Source organism: Pavona decussata, unplaced genomic scaffold (assembly GCF_977016875.1).
Source record: "Pavona decussata unplaced genomic scaffold, jaPavDecu1.1 SCAFFOLD_602, whole genome shotgun sequence".
Classification (NCBI taxonomy): domain Eukaryota; kingdom Metazoa; phylum Cnidaria; class Anthozoa; order Scleractinia; family Agariciidae; genus Pavona; species Pavona decussata.
In genome coordinates, this window is record NW_028145860.1 from 3347433 (window position 1) to 3367507 (window position 20075).

The 20075-nt window shown below is 38.2% G+C and overlaps 1 protein-coding gene and 1 pseudogene across 3 annotated transcripts; one reads left to right on the plus strand and one right to left on the minus strand.

Moving 5' to 3' along the window:
* Positions 1-2244: 2244 nt before the first annotated feature.
* LOC146449421 (uncharacterized) lies at positions 2245-5710 on the minus strand (annotated as a pseudogene).
* A 3137-nt stretch (positions 5711-8847) lies between these two features.
* Positions 8848-19032, plus strand: LOC146449422 (inositol hexakisphosphate kinase 1-like). Of its 3 annotated transcripts, none has more exons than XM_085101321.1 (8): positions 8867-8936; positions 9066-9270; positions 11216-11438; positions 12228-12316; positions 12675-12746; positions 13953-14042; positions 15540-15715; positions 16631-19032. In XM_085101321.1, exons 2-8 carry the CDS (start codon positions 9078-9080, stop codon positions 17216-17218), a joined length of 1431 nt encoding a protein of 476 aa, XP_084957447.1. In that variant the 5' UTR covers positions 8867-8936; positions 9066-9077; the 3' UTR covers positions 17219-19032. The 3 variants fall into 3 exon arrangements, with proteins under 3 accessions (XP_084957449.1, XP_084957447.1, XP_084957448.1); XM_085101322.1 differs by having other exon boundaries at positions 8885-8901; XM_085101323.1 differs by lacking the exon at positions 12675-12746 and having other exon boundaries at positions 8848-9270.
* The last annotated feature ends 1043 nt before the right edge of the window (positions 19033-20075 follow it).

The following is a 20075-nucleotide window of genomic DNA, read 5'->3' on the forward strand; positions in this document are numbered from 1 at the left end:
AATTTGACAAGGACATGACAAGGGACATGAATGAAACGCTTCTTTCCCTACGATGTCTTGCAAGCCTAATATCAAAATGGCTGAAAAAGAGAGAAAAATACAGTCGACAGCGGTACCTCTGGACACTTTGACGGAGCGTTGTACCATGACGATGCACCACGAGATTTCGGCCCGCGGTTCGCTTATGCCTGCTGGAGATGGTCCTGCGATGCTATCCGATACCTTGCCGACTTTTCTCTCCCTCACTGTCGGGGACAAGTTGTCCCCGACAGTGAGGAGAGAAAAGTCGGCCCCTAGACCATATATGAGACAGATCCCTTTCGTTGACACCTGAGTTCCACCTTACTGACTTAAACTGAGATTCAGCCGAGTATATGCCAATGTAGTCAATTTGTCTTCCATGTGGTACGTTTTGAGGTTTGAGCATGCGCACGGGCTAAGACGATATAATGCCAGAAGGATGACTCGTGGTCAAACGACCTGTAGTCTTGGAGGTACCGCTAGTCTTTAACTCCTTTTACCTTATTTCATTCTGTTGACATTGTTAAGGGAAAAAGGTCGTCACTCGAAGAGCTCTGTGAAAGCCGACGCTATTTTTCTGTTTTTGGCTATTAAGTCAACACTTATTACAGTGTCATGTAATGAAAATGCGCCACGTTTGTTACTACAACAACTCAGATGCTACCTTTTGCCTCCTGTTGTCTGGTGACATCAATCCTAACTCTGAACTGGTTTCTGCTTCGACTGCTATTAGATCAATTGCCTCGTGATGAATACCAGAAGCTTAAAAAGTTATCACAAGCACAACAAACTGGCAATCGGTGTGTAACCTCCTTCGCCTCCAGGACCTTGTGTGCTTCGAAAACTCTGACGTTATATGCGTCAATGAAACATGGTTGAACCAAAAAATCAGCAACTCTGAAATAATGCATTCTGTTTTTACAATATTTAGGAGTGATTGGTCTGATCGAGGTGGTGGTGGAGTTCTTATGGCAATCAAAACAGCCTCCTTTAAAGCTGTCAAAGAATTTAAACCTGAAGTTGCAACAGCTTGAGATCATTTTTGCCGAAATTACTACGCTTACTGGCCAAATAATTTTATTCTGTTTTAGCTATGGGCCCCAGTGACCCAATGAAGATCCAAGTTGGATGGATAGTGTATTCGATATAATTTTCTGCATGAAGTTTGTGACCAATTCGACAATATGGTAATTTGCCAGACATCCTCTGGGAATTCATTGACAGCGCATCGGGTGTTAATGAACTAGCCTTTATGACTACCTCTTAACATGCACAAATCAATAAACTGAACCCCACTCGTGGCAACAACATACTTGACCTTGTAATCACGAGCGTTCTGAACCGTGTCAATGTAACCGTCATATTGCCTCCAAAAGATACGGGTTTTTTACAGACCATAGCGTCATTATTTTCCAATTTAACGCTTTTATAAAAGCCCCACCAAACACTCTGAGATTTGACTACGATTATGCAAAAGGCGACTTTGAGGGTCTCTGTACAGCTCTGTCAGCAATTAACCTCTCTTCGATCATAGCCAATGACGATATAAATACTGACTGACATCAATGGAAAGACACGTTTCTTGCAGCAGTCTCTGACTATATACAGACCAAGAGGCTTAAGAGGTGGAATCCCATACCTTGGATGTCTGGTACCATACTTAATTTGATCAAGAAAAAGGAATCTATAAGACAAAAGCTGAAACTATCTCCCTTGAGCCATCTAAGGGAGAAGTTTAAAAACTTGCGGAAAACAGTGAAGCGCATGCTGTGGAACAGCCGTGATGAGTTTTTCGGTTCCGTCGAGTCCGACCTCAGTACAAACCCAAAGCTTTTTTTGTCGATATTGAAGCTGTTCCAAATCGCATACAATTCCTGATCGAGTCTAGACGCCAATATTAGCCAGTGCATCCACTGACCCAGGTAATTGTACGCCGTCACATGATTTTCAGCTGAAAATCCTCGGGAAATAGCCAATCTGTTTAACTCCTACTTCGCATCAGTTTTCGCCCATGATACCCCCCCCCCCCCCCCCTTCATCGGGAAGCGGTGGTATCCAAAGTTTTGATAAAAAGTATTTAATACTTCAAAGATAGACTGTACGAGGTGGTAAGAGATTGTCAACATGGATTCATTAGAGGGAAATCATCCACCTCCAACCTTTTGGAAGATTTGGACCACGTGGGCTCCCTAGCCCTACTAGACGACGGAAAACTAAGGGTAAGGTAACTTTATTTAGACACGGTAAATCCTTCAGCAAATATGAGATATACATTCAGAGATAAAAGATAAAAGATAACCAAAATCATACCTAACTAAACTAACTAACCTAAACTACTGTTAACCATATACTAAAAGCTGCTTTACAAGGATGCCGTGTTAAAACTCATTCATAACTGTGGTGACGTAGATTAAATTTAAAATTATGTAAAGATGTTGCTGCACGAAGGTCACTAGATAGGCTGTTCCACAACCCGGCTCCCCTGTAAGAGAAACTCTTCTTTAAATAATTGGTGCGGGGCTGCGGAAGAGCCAATTTATTTTCAGTATTCCTTAATCGATATGATGTTACGTCGTTTCGAGAAACAAATCTAGAACTCAGATATTCAGGGGTCATTCCATGTAAAGATTTGTACATCATAATAGCAGCTGATTCAAATCTTTGGTATTTTAGTTTACGCCAACCCAGTGCCCGGAACAATTCATCGATGTTAGAGTCATAATTGGAACACATTAAAATAGGGGCTGCAAGATTTTGGAGCTTCTGAAGCTTTTCAGAGAGACCACTGCCACAGTTGCCCCAAACAACACTACAGTAATTAAAATGTGGTTGAACTAGGGCGTCATATACATTAATTAATATGTTAAAAGGTATAAGATGTCTTATTCGCTTAATTGCGCCCAAAGCAGAAGCAATCTTTTTACAAATGTTCTGTACATGACATTCCCAGTTCATGTTTTGGTCGATGTGCACACCAAGAGATTTCGTGGATGACACCTGCTCCATTGGATGGTCATTTATACTGAAAGAAGGAATTTCAGGAAATGTTGATAACTTCTGTCTCGACGCAACTAACATGAATTCAGTTTTTGTTAAATTCAAGGCCAGTTTATTTGCAGATAGCCATGTATACACCCTGTTTAAATCATAGTTCAGGCAGTCATCGATATGTTTTAAATCTGCGCTAGCGAAGGTGAGGCTGGTGTCATCTGCATACATTCTTGGTTGTGAAAAATACAGACAATTAGGCAGGTCATTAATATATAATAGGAAAAGTAAGGGTCCTAGAATTGTTCCTTGGGGGACACCACATTTAACTAATTTTGGAGTGGACATAAAGGAGTTCATTAGACAAGTTTGAGTGCGATTGCTTAAATATGACGTAAACCATTTGTGACAGAGACCGCGTATTCCATAGAATTGCAATTTTGTTAATAGAATATTGTTGTCGACGGTGTCGAAAGCCTTTTTTAAGTCTAGAAAAACAACGGCATTGACGAAACCGCGATCAATATTCATGGCCCAAGTATCCGTAGCTTCGAGTAACGCAGTAACCGTAGAGTGTAAAGAACGAAATCCGGATTGATACCGAGAAAGATTACAGTTTTCAGTAAGATAGTGGTATAACTGGTCATACACAACCCGTTCAAATATTTTAGCCACAACTGGGATTACTGATATTGGTCGATAGTTTGTGGGATCATTGCGTTTTCCAGAATTTTTATACAATGGGGTAACCCTAGTAGACTTCCACTCATCAGGAAAAATACCAGTTAACAGGGATTGGTTAAATATATAAGTGTGAGAATCTGGGCACTCCCTTAACAATTTAGCTGAAATATTATCCAGTTCTGTAGCCTTAGACTTACAAAGTTTTGAGAGCAGAGAAAAAATATGTGCCGATGATGTTTCCTCAAAGACGAACTCCTTGTCAGTTGCACAAATAAATTCTTCATAGGTGGTATCAACATTCTCAACATGTCGGCTAAGGTTAGGTCCAATTTCAGTAAAGAAAGTATTTAATAATTCAGCGTCGTCTGCTTGACTCTTCGATTTATGCCCTTGGTATTGTATTTCATTTATGACAGTTTTATTTGATTTGCGAGATGTCAATTCGTTGACCGTTTTCCAGGTTTTACGTTGATCTTTAAGGCAACTATTGAAGACAGTTTCATAGCAGGCCTTTTTAGCAGACTTGATTTCCCGATTTACTTGGTTTTTCGTTTTTCGAAACTGGTTCCACGTGGACGGATCTCTGGTTTTAATAGCTTTCCTCTTAAGCCGGTCTCTGAAGTTCATCCGCTTTTTCAGTACGGTAGTAATCCAAGGAGACTTATAGGGACGTGTGCGTTTAGTCTTCAATGGGGCATGTCTATCGCAAACACTTATAAATAGATCTTTCCATTTTTTCCACATATCATTGGGGTCGTAAAATTCCTTAATATCATCCCACGATTGTGTCAAAATGTCGTTTCGGAAATTAGTAGAGTTAAAGTGTTTAAATTGCCTATAATTAATTAAGTTAATTCCTTTTGAACAAACGGGAATTGAAATTTTACGGCATGCATAGACTAAGCTGTGATCGCCGTGAGTATCCCAACGTGAGACACCCCAGAACAGATAATATTGTCTTGATGACTAGTAAAATAAGATCAATTAAGGTGCTTGATGAAGGTGTGATTCGAGTGGGCTCATCAATTAATTGTTTCAAACCATACATTTCGGTAATGTTCAAGAGGGCCCTTGTGTGAATATTATCACTAGATAGTAAATTACAGTTCATGTCACCAATAAGATAACGTTCAACATGTTCAGAATCTAGTCTTCCTAACACAGTATCAAGATGCGGAAAAAGATCAGGAGAAGAGTTTGGCGGTCTGTACCACGAAGTGACCACAAAAGGTTTTGAGTTAGGCTTACGAATTTCTATGGATAAGATTTCCAGGAGGTGATCATCCAAATCCTCGCGGACAACGTAATTTATGTCCGAACGAATATAAAAGCAAACACCCCCACCAAATCTACCATTAACAGTCCTGTCACAACGGATCACGTCATAGCCCTCAACTTTTACTTCCTGGTCAGAGATACTACCGTCTAGTCTTGTCTCATTGATAGCCAGCAAATCAATACAATTATAATTTAAAAGAACCGGAAGTTCATCTAAATGTTTCAGTAGACTTATAATATTTAAGCTAGCCATTTTAAATCCGCGGCCCTTAGGAATTATAGAGTCTAGATTGCACCGGGAACTAGGTGGCGTTAAGAGAAAATCAGAAGTCGCCCCCACAGATGATGAATGAAGATTAAATCAATGGACGATATGATTAACTAAATTACTTGCTAAAATGGCGATGCCCTTCTTGTTGAGATGGAGCTTCTGATTGTTTACGCATGTTTCATCAATGTTTGGGTGTTTAATAAAACCCCATCCATTTTGGTTACAAAAGGATTTGATGACTTTGTTACAGTCGGTTACCTTTTTACCAAGACACTCCTCGTCATAGCGCCGTGTCAAAGCCGAGATGGTGACTTTAGTGGCTGGAGAGGAAGACGAAATTAGGTTTCCTAAGTCGACAATCTGTTCAGCAACAACACGTGACGAGTGATCCTTAAGGTCATTGGTACCAACATGGAGTACAATTTCGCTAGGTTTAAGTTGCAGGGAAGGCTGTAAATAATGCTTCATGTCACCAACTGTAGCAGCAAGGAAGCTTCGGACTGTCACACGTCACTTCGCTGCGCGGCTCAATAGGTCTCTTCGGAGACCTTTAATTATGGAATCGCCAACAATGAACAGGTGGATATGATCTATATGGCGGGCCATGGATATACCTAAGGCCTTCGATAAGGTAAACAACGGCTGCCTACTGCAAAAGTTTGCGGGAGTTCGGTTTTGGAGGCAGCCTCTTGCAGGGGTTTAGCTCTTACCTGATGGGTCGTTACCAACGTGTAGCAGTTCATGCTGGGTGAAACCTCTGATACTCTGATACTTAACCTGTCAGCTCCGGAATACCTCAGGGCTCCATTTTAGGCCTAATCTTATTTCTCAGCTATCAGTAAATAACTTGCCCGGTCCGGTCCTGACGAGCCATGTTGCCATGTTTGCCTATGACTCGTGTATAATAGCCTGAGTATCAGGCTTTTCGGGGCGGGGTGAGAGGGGGGGGGGGGGGGGGGGAAAGGAAGGGGAAAGCGTGTTCCTCGCTTAAACAATAAGCAGTATGGTTTATAAAATCACACCAACGGAGAGCAACTACATCTGTGGTTACTGGAAATAAATTCAAGGGTAACCAATAAGAATGGGGTAATGGTAAAGTGTTCTTCCTAACCTTAACCTATCAGAAAGTATTGGCCAAGGTTAATGGAGGGGCAGACCTGCCTACCAGGCTGCACAACTGTCAATTAATGTTATTTATATAAAACAGGAAAATCCCATCAAATAAGCTGACATTGAATTTGAATTACAGAAACACTGCCACGGTTATTGTCAGAAATTACGGGTCAATTAAAATAAAGTTGACAACACTACGAGTCAGATCGGCATCAATAAAACACACTTCTTATATTTTCTGTTTGCACGAAAGCAATTTCAGCATCCCCTTATCCATAACGTATTATGATCACTGGACGATCGCCGAGTACCGGGTCAAACCATTCGTAACTCATTTCAGCTCAGTTTATTGATTTGCCTCACATTATACACACACACACATACGATATTAACGAGGCAAGTTAGCCCCAGGAAGGCAATAAGGCTTATATAACGGACTACCTTGGATAATCAGTGTACTGTTAAAAATAACTTGATAAGTCTGTCATCGGCAGGATTATCTATCTTCATATATAAATATTTCTAATAAACGAAAAATAATAATTAGATTAGGATAAAAAAAGTGAATAGGAAAAAAATGAACACTCAAGCACACTAAAAGAAGTTAAATTTCTTCTTGCCCTGGGGTATAGATAGCCTCCCATGCAGACGTCCTTTAGGGGTTCGTCAAGCGTTTCCTCCCCCACGTAACCCAAGGACGCCTGCATGGGAGGCTAGTATTTGGCCGGCCCACAAAGTCGATTTTTGTGGCACCGGCTAGATTTATGACGACTCAATTAAGCGATTCGTGGGCCAAATCGAAAAGCGAGAAGAGATTAGGAACAAGTTGTCCGGTGTGTTTAATTAAATCTATTGTTTTTTCTTGTGCTTGAATCAAATATTTGTACAAGCTTACAAGGGAAAGCTCTTTAAAAATTACCTTGTGTAACACGGACAGGTACAGAGCTCAACAGGTCGTTTTTTGTTTGTGATCATCGAACAGGTTCCACTGAACTACTATAATATAAAACTTGGATTGGCCTGTCAAACAGAAGTGTTTTATTTACCTTGCATCCTCAGTTTACAAAGTCTCGGTAATATCAAGTACGAAGATCTTAAGGAAGCTTTTCTAAAGATCACCCGTAATTACTTACAACAGTAGTGGGCGTATACATGACATGGTTTATCTTGTAATATTTGTCCTCTTAACAGTGAGACACCAGATAAAATCTTGGGGAAGTCTGCTAGTCTGTTAAGGTGATTCCGCTGAAAAAGAAGGAGTATTTAAAATTGTCTAAGACTTGGTCCAATTCATGACTATGTTATGAGCATTACAAAAATGCAATAAAAAATGGGGGTCACCGTGCTCGTTTGTGTGCAACCTGGATGGCTATTATAGTAAATAGATGACCCACGACGTTTATATTAGGAACGCTAGTAATCAGAAAAGGGAACTATCATTTCTAGAAAAATTATTTTTTTGCATTAAGTTCAACAGAATTTACTTTAATCTTACACAACAAACTATTTTCATTGAACTGTAATTAAGATTATGAAAGAAATTAAAGATTTTGCTGCGTATGCACGTAAGCAGCACTACCTAAATACGTGCTTTTTAAAGCATTCAAACAAAAAAATCTCAAAGTAGAGTGTTAGACTTTTCTTTAAATCGCGATTTATTAAATTGATTCATTAAAAAGTGGGGATCACCGTGCTCGTTTAGAAAGAAAAGGACCATTTATGCTAAATGACGCGAAAAATTATGCGCAGCAAGGATGCGCAATGCAATTCAATGGAATCACCTTAATGCAACAGTTCGCCCCTATTTTACAAGTTGAAGCCGGAATTAGAAGAATCGCGAGTCGTGCAACTAACACGAAGTGGTGTTTTCGTTAGCATTGCCGTTGTGGCTGCTTAAAGTCCCCTCACCGTGATTGTTTCAAAGAATTAAAATGAAGATGAACTGAAGTGCGTATTCAAGTCTTGATGGGTCTAATTTTTACACTGCCTGTTTCTATTCAAGGGCTACATTAGGCAAATTCTGCCTTGAATCAAATGGGCAGCGTAAAAACTATTAGCAAACCATCATAAATTTATTTGAATCACTATTAAATTCAGTAAGTCTTGACCCCAGCTATACTGGGAAACTTGACATACTCCCCACCCTCCCTTCCGATCTTGCGTGCCAAGGTCACGTGCAACCACGCGCGTTGTACGCGCTCAACTGTGAAGCCCCGTAAAATAATTCTTGATAGGTCTTGATAGGTATTGACTATTTTAATTTGAATATACACAGCACATAGAACCATCGATATCAAAAGCCACTTGCAGCGTCTTAATGGAATCCTTAACGAGTAGAGCATTGGCTAAAATTGTAGAAATACCTAACAAGGAAACAAGCACGGAATCTAGTTTCTTGCGTGGAAGGCGTTAAAGAACGTGGAGGACTTTTTTTGCGACTAACCAATCAAATTAAAGTATTTGACTCACGTGATTACTTAGATGACGTCATGCTGGCAAAGGGAGGACTCGGCCGATAAGTGGAAAATTGTTACGACGATTTTCATGTTGGTATTGTTGTATGAAATCCCTTGACAACTAAGTAGGAAATTGTCGTCCTTTGCAATTCCTTTCATCTTTTAGTAAACCCTGAACGGTTTTTTAGTATTGATAAAGAAACATAGTGTTGTGTGAAGCAGTTTTGTACGTAATTTTGTCTTTGCTATTAAAGGGAGATTGTTTCATGGCGGTTATGCCGGGCCGAGTTACGAAACAAGATTTCGTCCCTTTAGAACCGTTTGTCCATCAAGTTGGCGGCCATTCTTCAATGATGAAATTTGATGATGTTTCTGTTTGCAAGCCTTTAAACCAAAGGGAACATCGTTTCTATGAAGAAGAGCCTTCAGAGATGCGACCGTTTACCCCGGAGTTCAGAGGTAAGCACACTTTTCTGACAATCCTGGCTTAGTTTAAGGCACTCCTTAAGCTTATATATTTCGTATGCAGTAAACTTGTAGATGCCTCAATTTCTGAGCACTGAACGCTTGTCCTTCATAGCTTCCTTTCGTGCACAGATGGTTTCTGATGCTTACTCGGTTGGAAAATTGTGTTAAATTTTGTTAGGTCTACGTACTTCAAACATTGGGAACCGTAAGCTGGCTTACGTTTCTTGTAAGATTTAAGACTTAAGCTTAAGCAAGTTATGTACTTGGCGTTGTAAGTGCGGCGATGTTTTCAAAGAGCACAAAATATACAAATTTTTATACTGTACATGCTAAGTCTTCTTCGCCGCTGGTGCTATCAAGACTGTTTTGCTGAAGGATATTTGGCTCGTTTGCATGTTGTTTTGATCTATATTATGTTATGTCATTCGGTGTTTCCGCCAAGATCGCATCCCCGTGGTGTGTTTGAACCTGGTCCAGTTACTTATTCGCTTTTGGATAAATATCATGTTTATCTGGGTTACTGAGCGAGGAATTCTTTGCCCAGCAATCGCCGTAAAGTAACTTGAAGTTGACAACGAACTTATTGCGACGATTCGCGTGTACGAGGGTCATTTTCATTCAACCGCGGACAGAGTGCATGGTTTGTTTGTCCACCCTTCACATTTTTCCATAGCTTTTTTTTTTACTGCTCATTCTTTCGATTTTGGATTGAGCTGAGTCTTGATTAACGAAAACTTACTTCTGTATATTTCAGAACTGAAGAAGAATTTTGATTATTAAAATAATTTATGCGGACTTGCAGCTGATGTTTTTCCGGTGATTCCCATTTTATTAAGCATCGTTGCTTCCCTTAGAAAAAGACGGCATTTTTCTTTATTAATAACAGGAAGCAAGGAGAGATTTGATGCTTTGTGGACCCATTTTTTTGCCATAATTTCTTGCTACAGATTTATTTTAAAAAATTATGTTCTGCCTTCTAGTGGTCAGAAGCATCATTTTTGTGGTCGGAGTGGATTGCATGGATTAAAAAATTTAAGACCTCTAAAAATTTAATGTGTGGTAATCTTTTGATTAAACTGGGCCCAAAGAAAGCAGATTCTTGTTCTAAATCGTCCAACGAAAACTCAGAACTATGCTTGCATGAAAGTTGAATTTGTTGTCAAATGCAAATGTATTGTTTTTCATTTGCAATATTGGTCATATGACTTGTCATTTATGCATGCCTCATGGGATTTTGTAACCCGAGTCACAATCTGGGGTATTGGAATCCAGTCATTCTTGTTTTATACCAGGACCAAAAAATTTAAGGTCTCGGACCATTCATATCAAGCCTGAAACTAAACCTCGATTGAACTCCAATTGTTACAGATGGACATTAAAAATCCCTTCTTTTGTGTGTCATACATATTTTTGGTTGCTTTATCAAGGTCTTGGTGACTGTGTCACATTTCTGGTCCTTGACCTTTGTCAGTAGAAAGTGGGATTGTGCATGCTATTACTTCATACACTGTATTTAGGTGAATTTATTTCCGTTTTTACACGAAAGGGAAAAATTATTGACAAACAAGGACATAAAATACAGAACAGAATATTCCCATTGCATTATATTTTTTATTTATTAAGTGGAGTAATTTCAATATTTTACTAAAACAGTTTTGTGTAAATATTTTTTCACTGAGAAAGGAAGAGCTCTATTTAGCCTCTTGGCTGAAGGTGCTGAGGTTGTTAACATAAGTTAACAGACCTAATCCTATATGGTTGGAAACAAAGTCCTTTCATAATTGGATCCCACCTATATACTCTGGGCTTCTGGCTTATTACGGGACCGAAACTCCATATGTACTGTCAGTAATACTTTTCTCTTTTTAACCTTGTTAAGCCTTCTGTTAATTTTACATCATTAACATATTTCTGTCTGTCAACTTTTTCCATGTAGGTGTGGTTTACGTGAGTTTTAAGGAGGATGAAGATGGCTACATTCATCTTACTGCTCATCCAGACAAGTTGGCCTTAGAATGTCAAAATAAAGAAGGTTCAGCTAAATATTGCACATCTAGTTCAGATAGCGACAGCAGTAGTACGGAGGAAGTTGGGGGCTCACCTCAGCGGAGGTCCCGACGCATCGGTAGAGTGGAAACAGTAGAGAAAGGACCACACAGGTATTGTTTTGCAAATTTTTTATGTGAGTTAATTTCTTTTTGTGTATATATAACTAATAATTAGTAGAGACTATCTATGATATATTGGGTGGTTTATTCACTGGCATTCTGTTTTAAGCTGTCCTCAAATTCATTAGATTGTCTCATGCAGTGTGATGTAATTTGGAATTTGATTTAACAGACGTTTTTTATGAATGGCAGCCGCTTACTAGCCTCTTTAGCATGTGCAAAATTCCATAGAATTTTTATGAAGAACAGAGATATTGTAAGGGAAGGCAAAGACAAGGAAAGTGGCATTGTGGTTTTAGATAAAACAGCATATGATACTTTAAAGTGAGGTTAGTAGGGGTAATTAACATATATGTGAAAGAATAATCAAAGGGCCTCCATTTGTAAACAAATCAAGGGCAGTTTTTTTTGTGGTCTATACCCTTATAGTCCATACAATGACGCCATAAAATGTTCAAAACTCAAGTTGAACAGCTCGTGGTTTCACTACCAAGTTTTGAACATTTTATGGGGTCATTTTATGGTCTGTAAGAGTATAGACCATAGAAAACTAACGTCAATTTGTATTTTTCAATAACTTGGAAAAATTACAAGCAAAATTGGCTTTATTTTCCATTGAGAAAGGGCATGCGTTACACTTGACGTGATTTTTATTGTCTGTACTCTTATAGACAATAGCTACTAGCCAATCAGTGGCAGGAATTTTGACAGTTATTGTAAGAAAATAGATGACACATTTAGTTTTTGTTAATGCTTGGATTATGTTTTTGTTTCTTTCAGGGTCCGGCTTCGCAGTGGAAAATTAGAATTAGTAAGCACTAGAATGGATGGTTTATTTGAGGCAGGAGATATGCCAGAACATTCAGCAGGTTTGTACAGGTCTTACTCTTCAACAGGGGCTTATTGTCTCCAAACAGACAGCAAATTGTGTACACCAAGGGATATACAAGAAAAGCTAAAAGTTTACTTTAGAATGTAGAGAAATTATGCTGCCAGAAAAGCTTAACACACCGTCATAATTTCAGAAGGATTTGTCCTGATGACTTTTTTTTCAAATTTCAAGTTTTTTATGCAAATCCCATGAGAATTTGCTGCCATCGCTATAACACTATATTGGAATCATATGATACATTTTTTTATTGTTGGGAAGAGACTTGGTTGAGACAAGGAAGCCATCGTGCAGGCCTTTTTGGTCTTTAGAACAAACCATATGTTTTACTTCTTTAGATAATGCCTCCCACGGGTGGCCTGACAATGGGAACTACACAAGCTCTAATGCCAGAAGGAACAACCCTAGTGGTATTACATTTTTGTGTGCTAACAAACTGCTGTGCATTGTAACTATGTCCATCTGTGTAGTGATTGAAAGGATGTTTAGATAAATCCCTCCAGGGCAAGCCTGCACTTTATATCAGTAGTTCAGTTCATTGCAAGTTGGATGCCACCCTTTAGCCCAATCAATACAGTATGTGTTGTCAGCCAGTGATCTTACTTCCTATTAGCTACAGTTCGTTACCAATATGTTTACTTGAAAAAGCTGCTCTTAAATACTGTCCCCCTATTATGCACTGCATCCCTCGGCAAGAATGTGGCACTTATTCAAAGCGCTTGAGCTCTAGAACTACGCCGACTTGAATATGGTCAAACAAAAGACATTATACTATTTATCGTAGTCCTTTGAATTTCTTCAAAACCATGCATACCATTTTCAAAGTGATTAGATTTCAAGATTTTGCAGCACCAACCCTTCAAAATGACTCATTCGATTTACAGACTGGCCGATCATTTCTGCCAAACAGAAAGCGCTATATGTGTTGCATCCATTTCTATTTTTGAAACCACTCGGCACTTGTTGGTGGACAGTAAGAGAGAGCTGTAGTAGTACGTTGTAAGTTGCTATTTCAATTAACGTTGTCAAAAAGCGTGTGTGACAACACTGTAGGGTGACATGAGTAAATTGTCAATAACTTTACCAAACTCATTAATGGCTCATCTCTACAGAAAATAAATCACAAGGGCAAATGTTAATGGTATTTTCTCCCATCCTATGGTACTGCCAACTGTAAAAATACAGCAAAATGACAAGATTTTTAGCTACCCATAAGAATAATAATATAATAATAATAATCGTTATTCAGTTGATAAAAAACATATCGAAAGTTACAAACATCAACAAACATTCTACCTTTCAGTCTTGTTGCGCAAGCTTGAGTCTTTAACCCTTTTAGCCCCAATATTAACGTGTATTTTCTAATCACCGTCCTCCATATATTTCTTATGCTACTATTTGGAAGATTTTGTCTAAAAAATTAAGGTATTTCATCTTTGGCGATTGTTTCCTTTATTCTCTTGACTTAAATGTTTAATCAAGCAGTGACATGTAAGGAGAAATCAGATCTTGGTCACCACTGGGGCTTAAAGGGTTAACATCCAGCAACGTTAGTTGAAGTAACTGCGTATATGCTCATAAATCCATGTATGTATTTTGTTGTTGTGACTATTTAGGGAGTGCAGTTGCAAATCCTTGGAGTTTACACTGTCATAAAGAGGAACTAAACAAAATGAGAGCACTGGGTTCATCTTCAAGAACACATAGTATCCTTCTACCACCTTTAATTTCCTGTATTATCATAGTTTACAGTAGATACTTGTGAACCTCTTTGAGGTTATCTTGGATAGCTCTGTCAGGGTTTGTTCTAGAAATTGGCTTCTGAGAGCCCAAGATATCTCAACTTCTTATACATTACATTAATTAATTTTTTACACCCGTTTTGAAATCACTGGTGATCCTTGCAATCTGATTGGCTCTTAAAAGTGCAATTTTCAAATTGTACTGTTTTTTGCTCTAAATCGCCTCCTTTTTTTAGCCCATCAAAATTGAAATGAAATAACAAAAATATAAGGTTAATATTGACAATAAAACTGTGTGATTTCAAACTAGGTGTAATAAAGTGGTAATTAAACTTCGTGTTGTGCAATTTTGGTCTGACATTATACTGTCTTGTGATTTCAAATCGAAACTCGTGCTGCGTGCTCGTCCGATTTTGAAATCACATGTATGATTTCAGACCAAATTGCACTCCACTCAGTTCAATTACTGTACCATTATTAACAAGATGCCCGGCTAATGGCATTAACACGGAATGCTTAATGTAGCCCCAATTATTCCCCATTGTATGTTTCGCAGATATTTAAAAACTATCCTCCCTTGGCAATTGAAATAATTGTCTGAATAGTTTTATTCAGATATATTGCGTGATACTTATCGTTGTGTAACTAGGAATCATACCAGAAATAACTCTGCAATAACGTTATGACCCCGCTAAACTGGTCTGGCCTCCTCTAGCTCTAATCCTTCGCGTTGATTATTCAATCTGTTTTTGAAAGCGGAATTTCTTCGCTGTAAACACTCTCTTTTCCCACCGTTTCAACTGTCGAGTACTACCTAGAAGTTATTATTTCGATTTACTGCTTGAAAAAGGTTTGTTTTCTCTCTGAAAACGGCAGATCGGAGTCTTAAATTCATACATGTGGCCGCCATTGAACAAAAAGAACCTTTCGAAATGATGACTTGCTTTGACTTCACACAGGTAGAGATAAGTGGGCCCCCTCCCTCGTGATATACGCACCGATAATGGATTTTGATTGGGCCGCTTTTGTTGAGGACAATCAGAACAAAAGATCCCTTCTGAGAGAGGGCAGAATTTAATGTAGGTTTAATGAATAAATCAAATGATGATTTGACGTCACACAGGAAGGGATGATTGGGTCCCCTCTCTCGTGATATGTGCCTAAATAATAGATTTTGATTGGGCCGCTTCTGTTAAAAACAATCAGAACAATACATCCCTACTAGGGGAGGACATGTTTTAATGCATAAATTAATTTGTCGATTTGTGACTACGACGAACAAAAAAAAGATACCCAACCGAAACCTAGACACAGCCTGCCCTGCAGGGCATTCCGTGTAATTAATTAATTAATTAATAACATTAATGTTCCGTGTAAGGAACGACTTTTAACCATAAATTGATGGAGCAAACTTTACTTACTGATGAAATTGCCTTGTCTGCAAGCCTTAACTTTGAGTAGAATTTATTGTTTTGGAGAATGTGGCATATAAATTTTCATCTCCTTGTATTCTGGACTTAAAAATGGGAACACGACATCATGGAGATGATGCAACTAGTGAAAAAAGGGACAGACAAATAGCTAAAGCAGAGAAAACTACTTCAAAGACTCTTGGAATCCGAGCATGTGGGATGCAGGTAAGGCAGCTTGCTATAACATTTGGAAAATCAACCCCAAAGTCTTCACTCATCACCACTTTGATACCCAAGTATCTTTGATTGAAGTACACTGAGGTCATGAAATTGCTACACCACTTTAGGAATTAAATTCATGCCATGGAAGTAAGATTAAGTATTTGGAATATCAAGGGCCTATTTCTTTACTGGGACACAGGCTGAGGGTAAATTTTAACCCTTAAACCCCTAACATCAAAGAACAAATTCTCGTATTTTTGCCCTATACTTTTCTTATAAAAGTACTGGGGCGAAATTGTTGTAATATCAAGAAAATTCACCTTGGGTGATCATATCCTTAATTTTCATGACCTCAGGGGTTGAATAAGCATTGATATTGCAAGGAGAAATTTGATGCTGATCACTGTTAGGGCTTAAAGGGTTTTAATATATGCTGCTCTTCTCCCCCCACCCCATATGACTTCACTACCTTACTTGCTGAAGTTTTATGCAAGTGTTGAGAGAAATTTCTGTTTGACTTTGATACATGATTTCTGTGTTTTTGTTATTATTTTTTTCATTCTGCACAAGGAAATAAGATAAAAAAAAGGCTTGTTTGTTTTCTCTGATATGGAAATAAAATCGTTCAATTCATCTAACAGTGTCCTGGAAACTGAATAACATCAAAGAAAATTTTTTATTCTGGAAAAGTTCTCAGGTGACAGATTGAAACAAAACAAAAGTGCATGTTTGTTTTTGTTTGCTAATCAAGACCAAATTTCTATTTTCCATTTTTTTTTCCTTTAGGGAGGGGTAGTGTGTTTGCGTATAATCATTTCAAAGGGGAAATGAAATTTCCCTGTTTTCCCCAAGTTTTATTCAGCACTCAGATTTATATATTACATTCTGAATGTAACAACAACAATGTTATCTTTGTAGGTTTATAAGCGCAGTTCAGGAAGGTTTATGTGTCGGAACAAATACTATGGTATGAAGTTATGTGAGAAAGGTTTTCGAGAAGAACTTGTTACTTTCCTTCACAATGGACATCAGTTTAGAACAGAGTTAATAGAACCATTTCTGTACAAGCTACGAAAGCTGTACAAAGTTATCGAGAAGCAAAATTCGTTCCGTTTCTACTCAAGCTCTTTGCTTCTCATGTACGAAGGAGATGTGGAAAAAGAGTGTGATGAGTTGTCCAGCAGCTCTGGTTCTTTTGAAAAGGACCAGGAGTCTTTGAAAAGAAAGGATGTGATCCGAAGTTTCAGCTCACCTTGCCTAAACAAAAGCGGCAATTTTGGCAACCATCGATCAGGCAAAGTGGATGTGCGAATGATTGATTTTGCGCACACAACATATGGTGGATTCTCAGGGGATCGCATGCGCACTGGTCCTGACACTGGCTATCTGTTTGGACTGAAGAACTTAATTAGAATTCTAGAAGAAATCCAAGACGAAAACCTGGAATCATCAGAAGCAATGACGCAAGAAACCATTTTAAAATCTGATAAAAGTCTCGAGAATTAATAATGGGTTTTTAGAGTTAAAGAGCTATATTGGTTATCGTGCAGTCCAAGGTTGAAGTATGTTAATTAGTTAAGGAATGCAATCCTTTTTGGTATGACCTTTCAATCTAATGATACTGTAACTTATTCTCCTGACTCACTAATTTTGAGAGAATTTAATTGTACATGAAGTCAATATTGCCTGCCTGTTTAGCTAACTAGACACTGCAAGCTTGGGAAAACAGGCAAGGCTGCAAGGCTGAGCTACTTTCAGTAACTAACTGTACACTGGAATACACTGTTGACACTGAGCCTGATTCAGGCCCCACTGATCAAGTAACTTTAATACCGGTAATAACCAAGTTGTACCCAATTCCTATGCTACTCAATGCTGACTCCCTAAACTTTGATAAGTCTGGCATTGGTTTACTGGCCTAGTGGAATGTTCCATGGGGTGTCGTCCCAACTTGTGTTTTTGATTACAGACACATCCAGTTGGAATTGGAGGGGGGTGGGGGATTAATGGAACCCACACCCTATTTTAGACTTAAGTGGTACAAAACTGTTGCCTTCAGCTTGTGGTACGTCTTTATTCCCTGTTTAGGGAAGTACTCCTTAGGAAATCTTTGGCAATGAGGGTAAAAACAAAAAATGGAAAAGTGAGTAAGAATTGTACCACTGTTGATCATTTAAAACTTCCTTTCATTTTGTGAGGTTTTAGATGGTGTTCAATTCCTCTTTTCCCATTATCTGCATGCCTAAATTTCTATAATTGCTTTTGAGAGAAATTAAATCTTTATCTACTAACTTTTTACTTAAACATTAAAACAGTGAATGGATGATACCCCTGCATGCAAGTCAGCCTGATTAATAATTTTATTGTAGTGCAATCGAAATACATTTATTTAAGTATTGCATTTGTCCTTACTGTAAAATGAGTTAAAATTTTGCTGAGAATTTGATTCCAGCTTCATTTTGGGGGTTTTAAATGGAAGTATATCGTATCACAGCACTGTTGAAATTATTTATCTCAGCTTAGCAACGGAAATTATCGAGACAGTGTCACTTCCCAGTAATTTAAATGAGTTAATATTTTAGACAAAATTTGCACATAATAATGCAAGTGACTTTATTGAAAAAAAATTCATCGGGTTAACATGGTGTTTCATCAAAAATGTAGTTAGTTTTTGATGGTGTAACTTTGAATTATGTCATCATAGGTGTCAAGATTATGTCGTCAAAGTTATGGTTTATGTCTTGAAAAAGTCAGTTATTTAAGCAAAAATTACATCATTTAGTTGACAATTTAGAGGGTGTTGAATTCTTTATTCCAGACACGCGAATATAACCTGGGCATAACAAAGTAATATGCTAATAGTAAGGAAAGTTCTAAATTTAATTTGCTTCCATTTCACCAGACTAATTTCACAGTATGTGTAAAAATATAACAGTTGTCACGATGGTGGTTAATGAAAACTAGTTCTGTGACCTTAGGCATTGGGTTTGTCGGGAATTAAATATTATTTAATAATGGGGGTAATTCATGTAAGCATCAAACCAAGGTCCAAAAATTGCGTCTTTATTTGCTGATAAAATTGCAATATCTTATTTACATATGGACGAACATTAATTTTGCTAATCATTATTTAACAAAAAAAACACATAATTGCTAAGTAAAATTCATTTGGTTGAAATTCCTGTACATATCATACACTTTGACTGTTTATTTCTGTACATATAAAGAGAACTATTTTAACATTTTTGCACTTGGTAAGAGAAAGAAGTGTATGTATGTATATTATAAACTCTTGAAAATTAAACAAGACTGTCATTAGACTTTCAGAGATTCCAGTTACATTGTTAACATAAAAGTCCCTACTGCACAATTTATCTTCCAAAGTCCCACATTGCACAGTCTAACATATGCTAAGAGGCACCTCTGTGTGCAGACTTGTCCTATTTGGACTCTCAGTCATGCTCCCAGCCGTGTATAAACTCTACTTTAATGCTTTCATAAGCAGACGCTTGGTTCCACACACACTACATTTTCACCCTCCCCCATAAACAGGCCTTCTACTTAGAAGGTACTTTTATTGTCACCCTAAGCGAGAGCATTTGAACGAGGTACAACTCGTTTACTGTATAGAGTAATTTTACTTCATCCATGAATGTAAAATAATGCGATTTTTAATGGCCCACTTTGAATAGGTGTGCCAGCCTGGGGGCAAGAGTGAACGCCCATTTAATTGAATGGGATATTTTTTAGGGGGTGTTTAGGCGTGCAGAATCGCATCTGCAAGGAAACTATATGAGTCAAATTTTGCAGTTTAATATCCCAAAGAAGCCTTTAATCTTAATGAGCAGTAATAAATCAGCAATTTTTTAAGTAAAAACTCGAGGGAAGAATTTCTCAACGATTAACATTATATCTTTGGTAGCTTCGCCACAAGAAAACGTTTCCCTTCAAGGCAAAGTTTGTGCAATTAGAGGGCGCGCCCTTGAGGTGTCCCCACAACTGATCCCGTAGTTGAATCCAAGAGTAGTTTCAACCCTGGTTGGCTCTCTTTTTCAAAGTGAGCTGTTGAGTGTCAAAGGAAATTTCGCATTTATGTTCGCTATGCTTTTGCAGGAGTACCTGATGGGGCCGCTCGAGTCGAAAAACCCGTTCTACAGGCTGGAATGGAAAAAAATATGACTTGCGACTTCATTTTTCACAACGCGAGATAATAGAAAGATTTACTTGCAGCCGAGATAGAAAAACGGGAGTAGTTCTCGTTGTTGTGTGCAAGCCTGCTAAAGATGCACGATTTTTTCGGGGGGCTGAATCGGGCGTGAAGCCATAAATTCAAATTTTCTAATTTTTAGAAAAACGCAAGAGC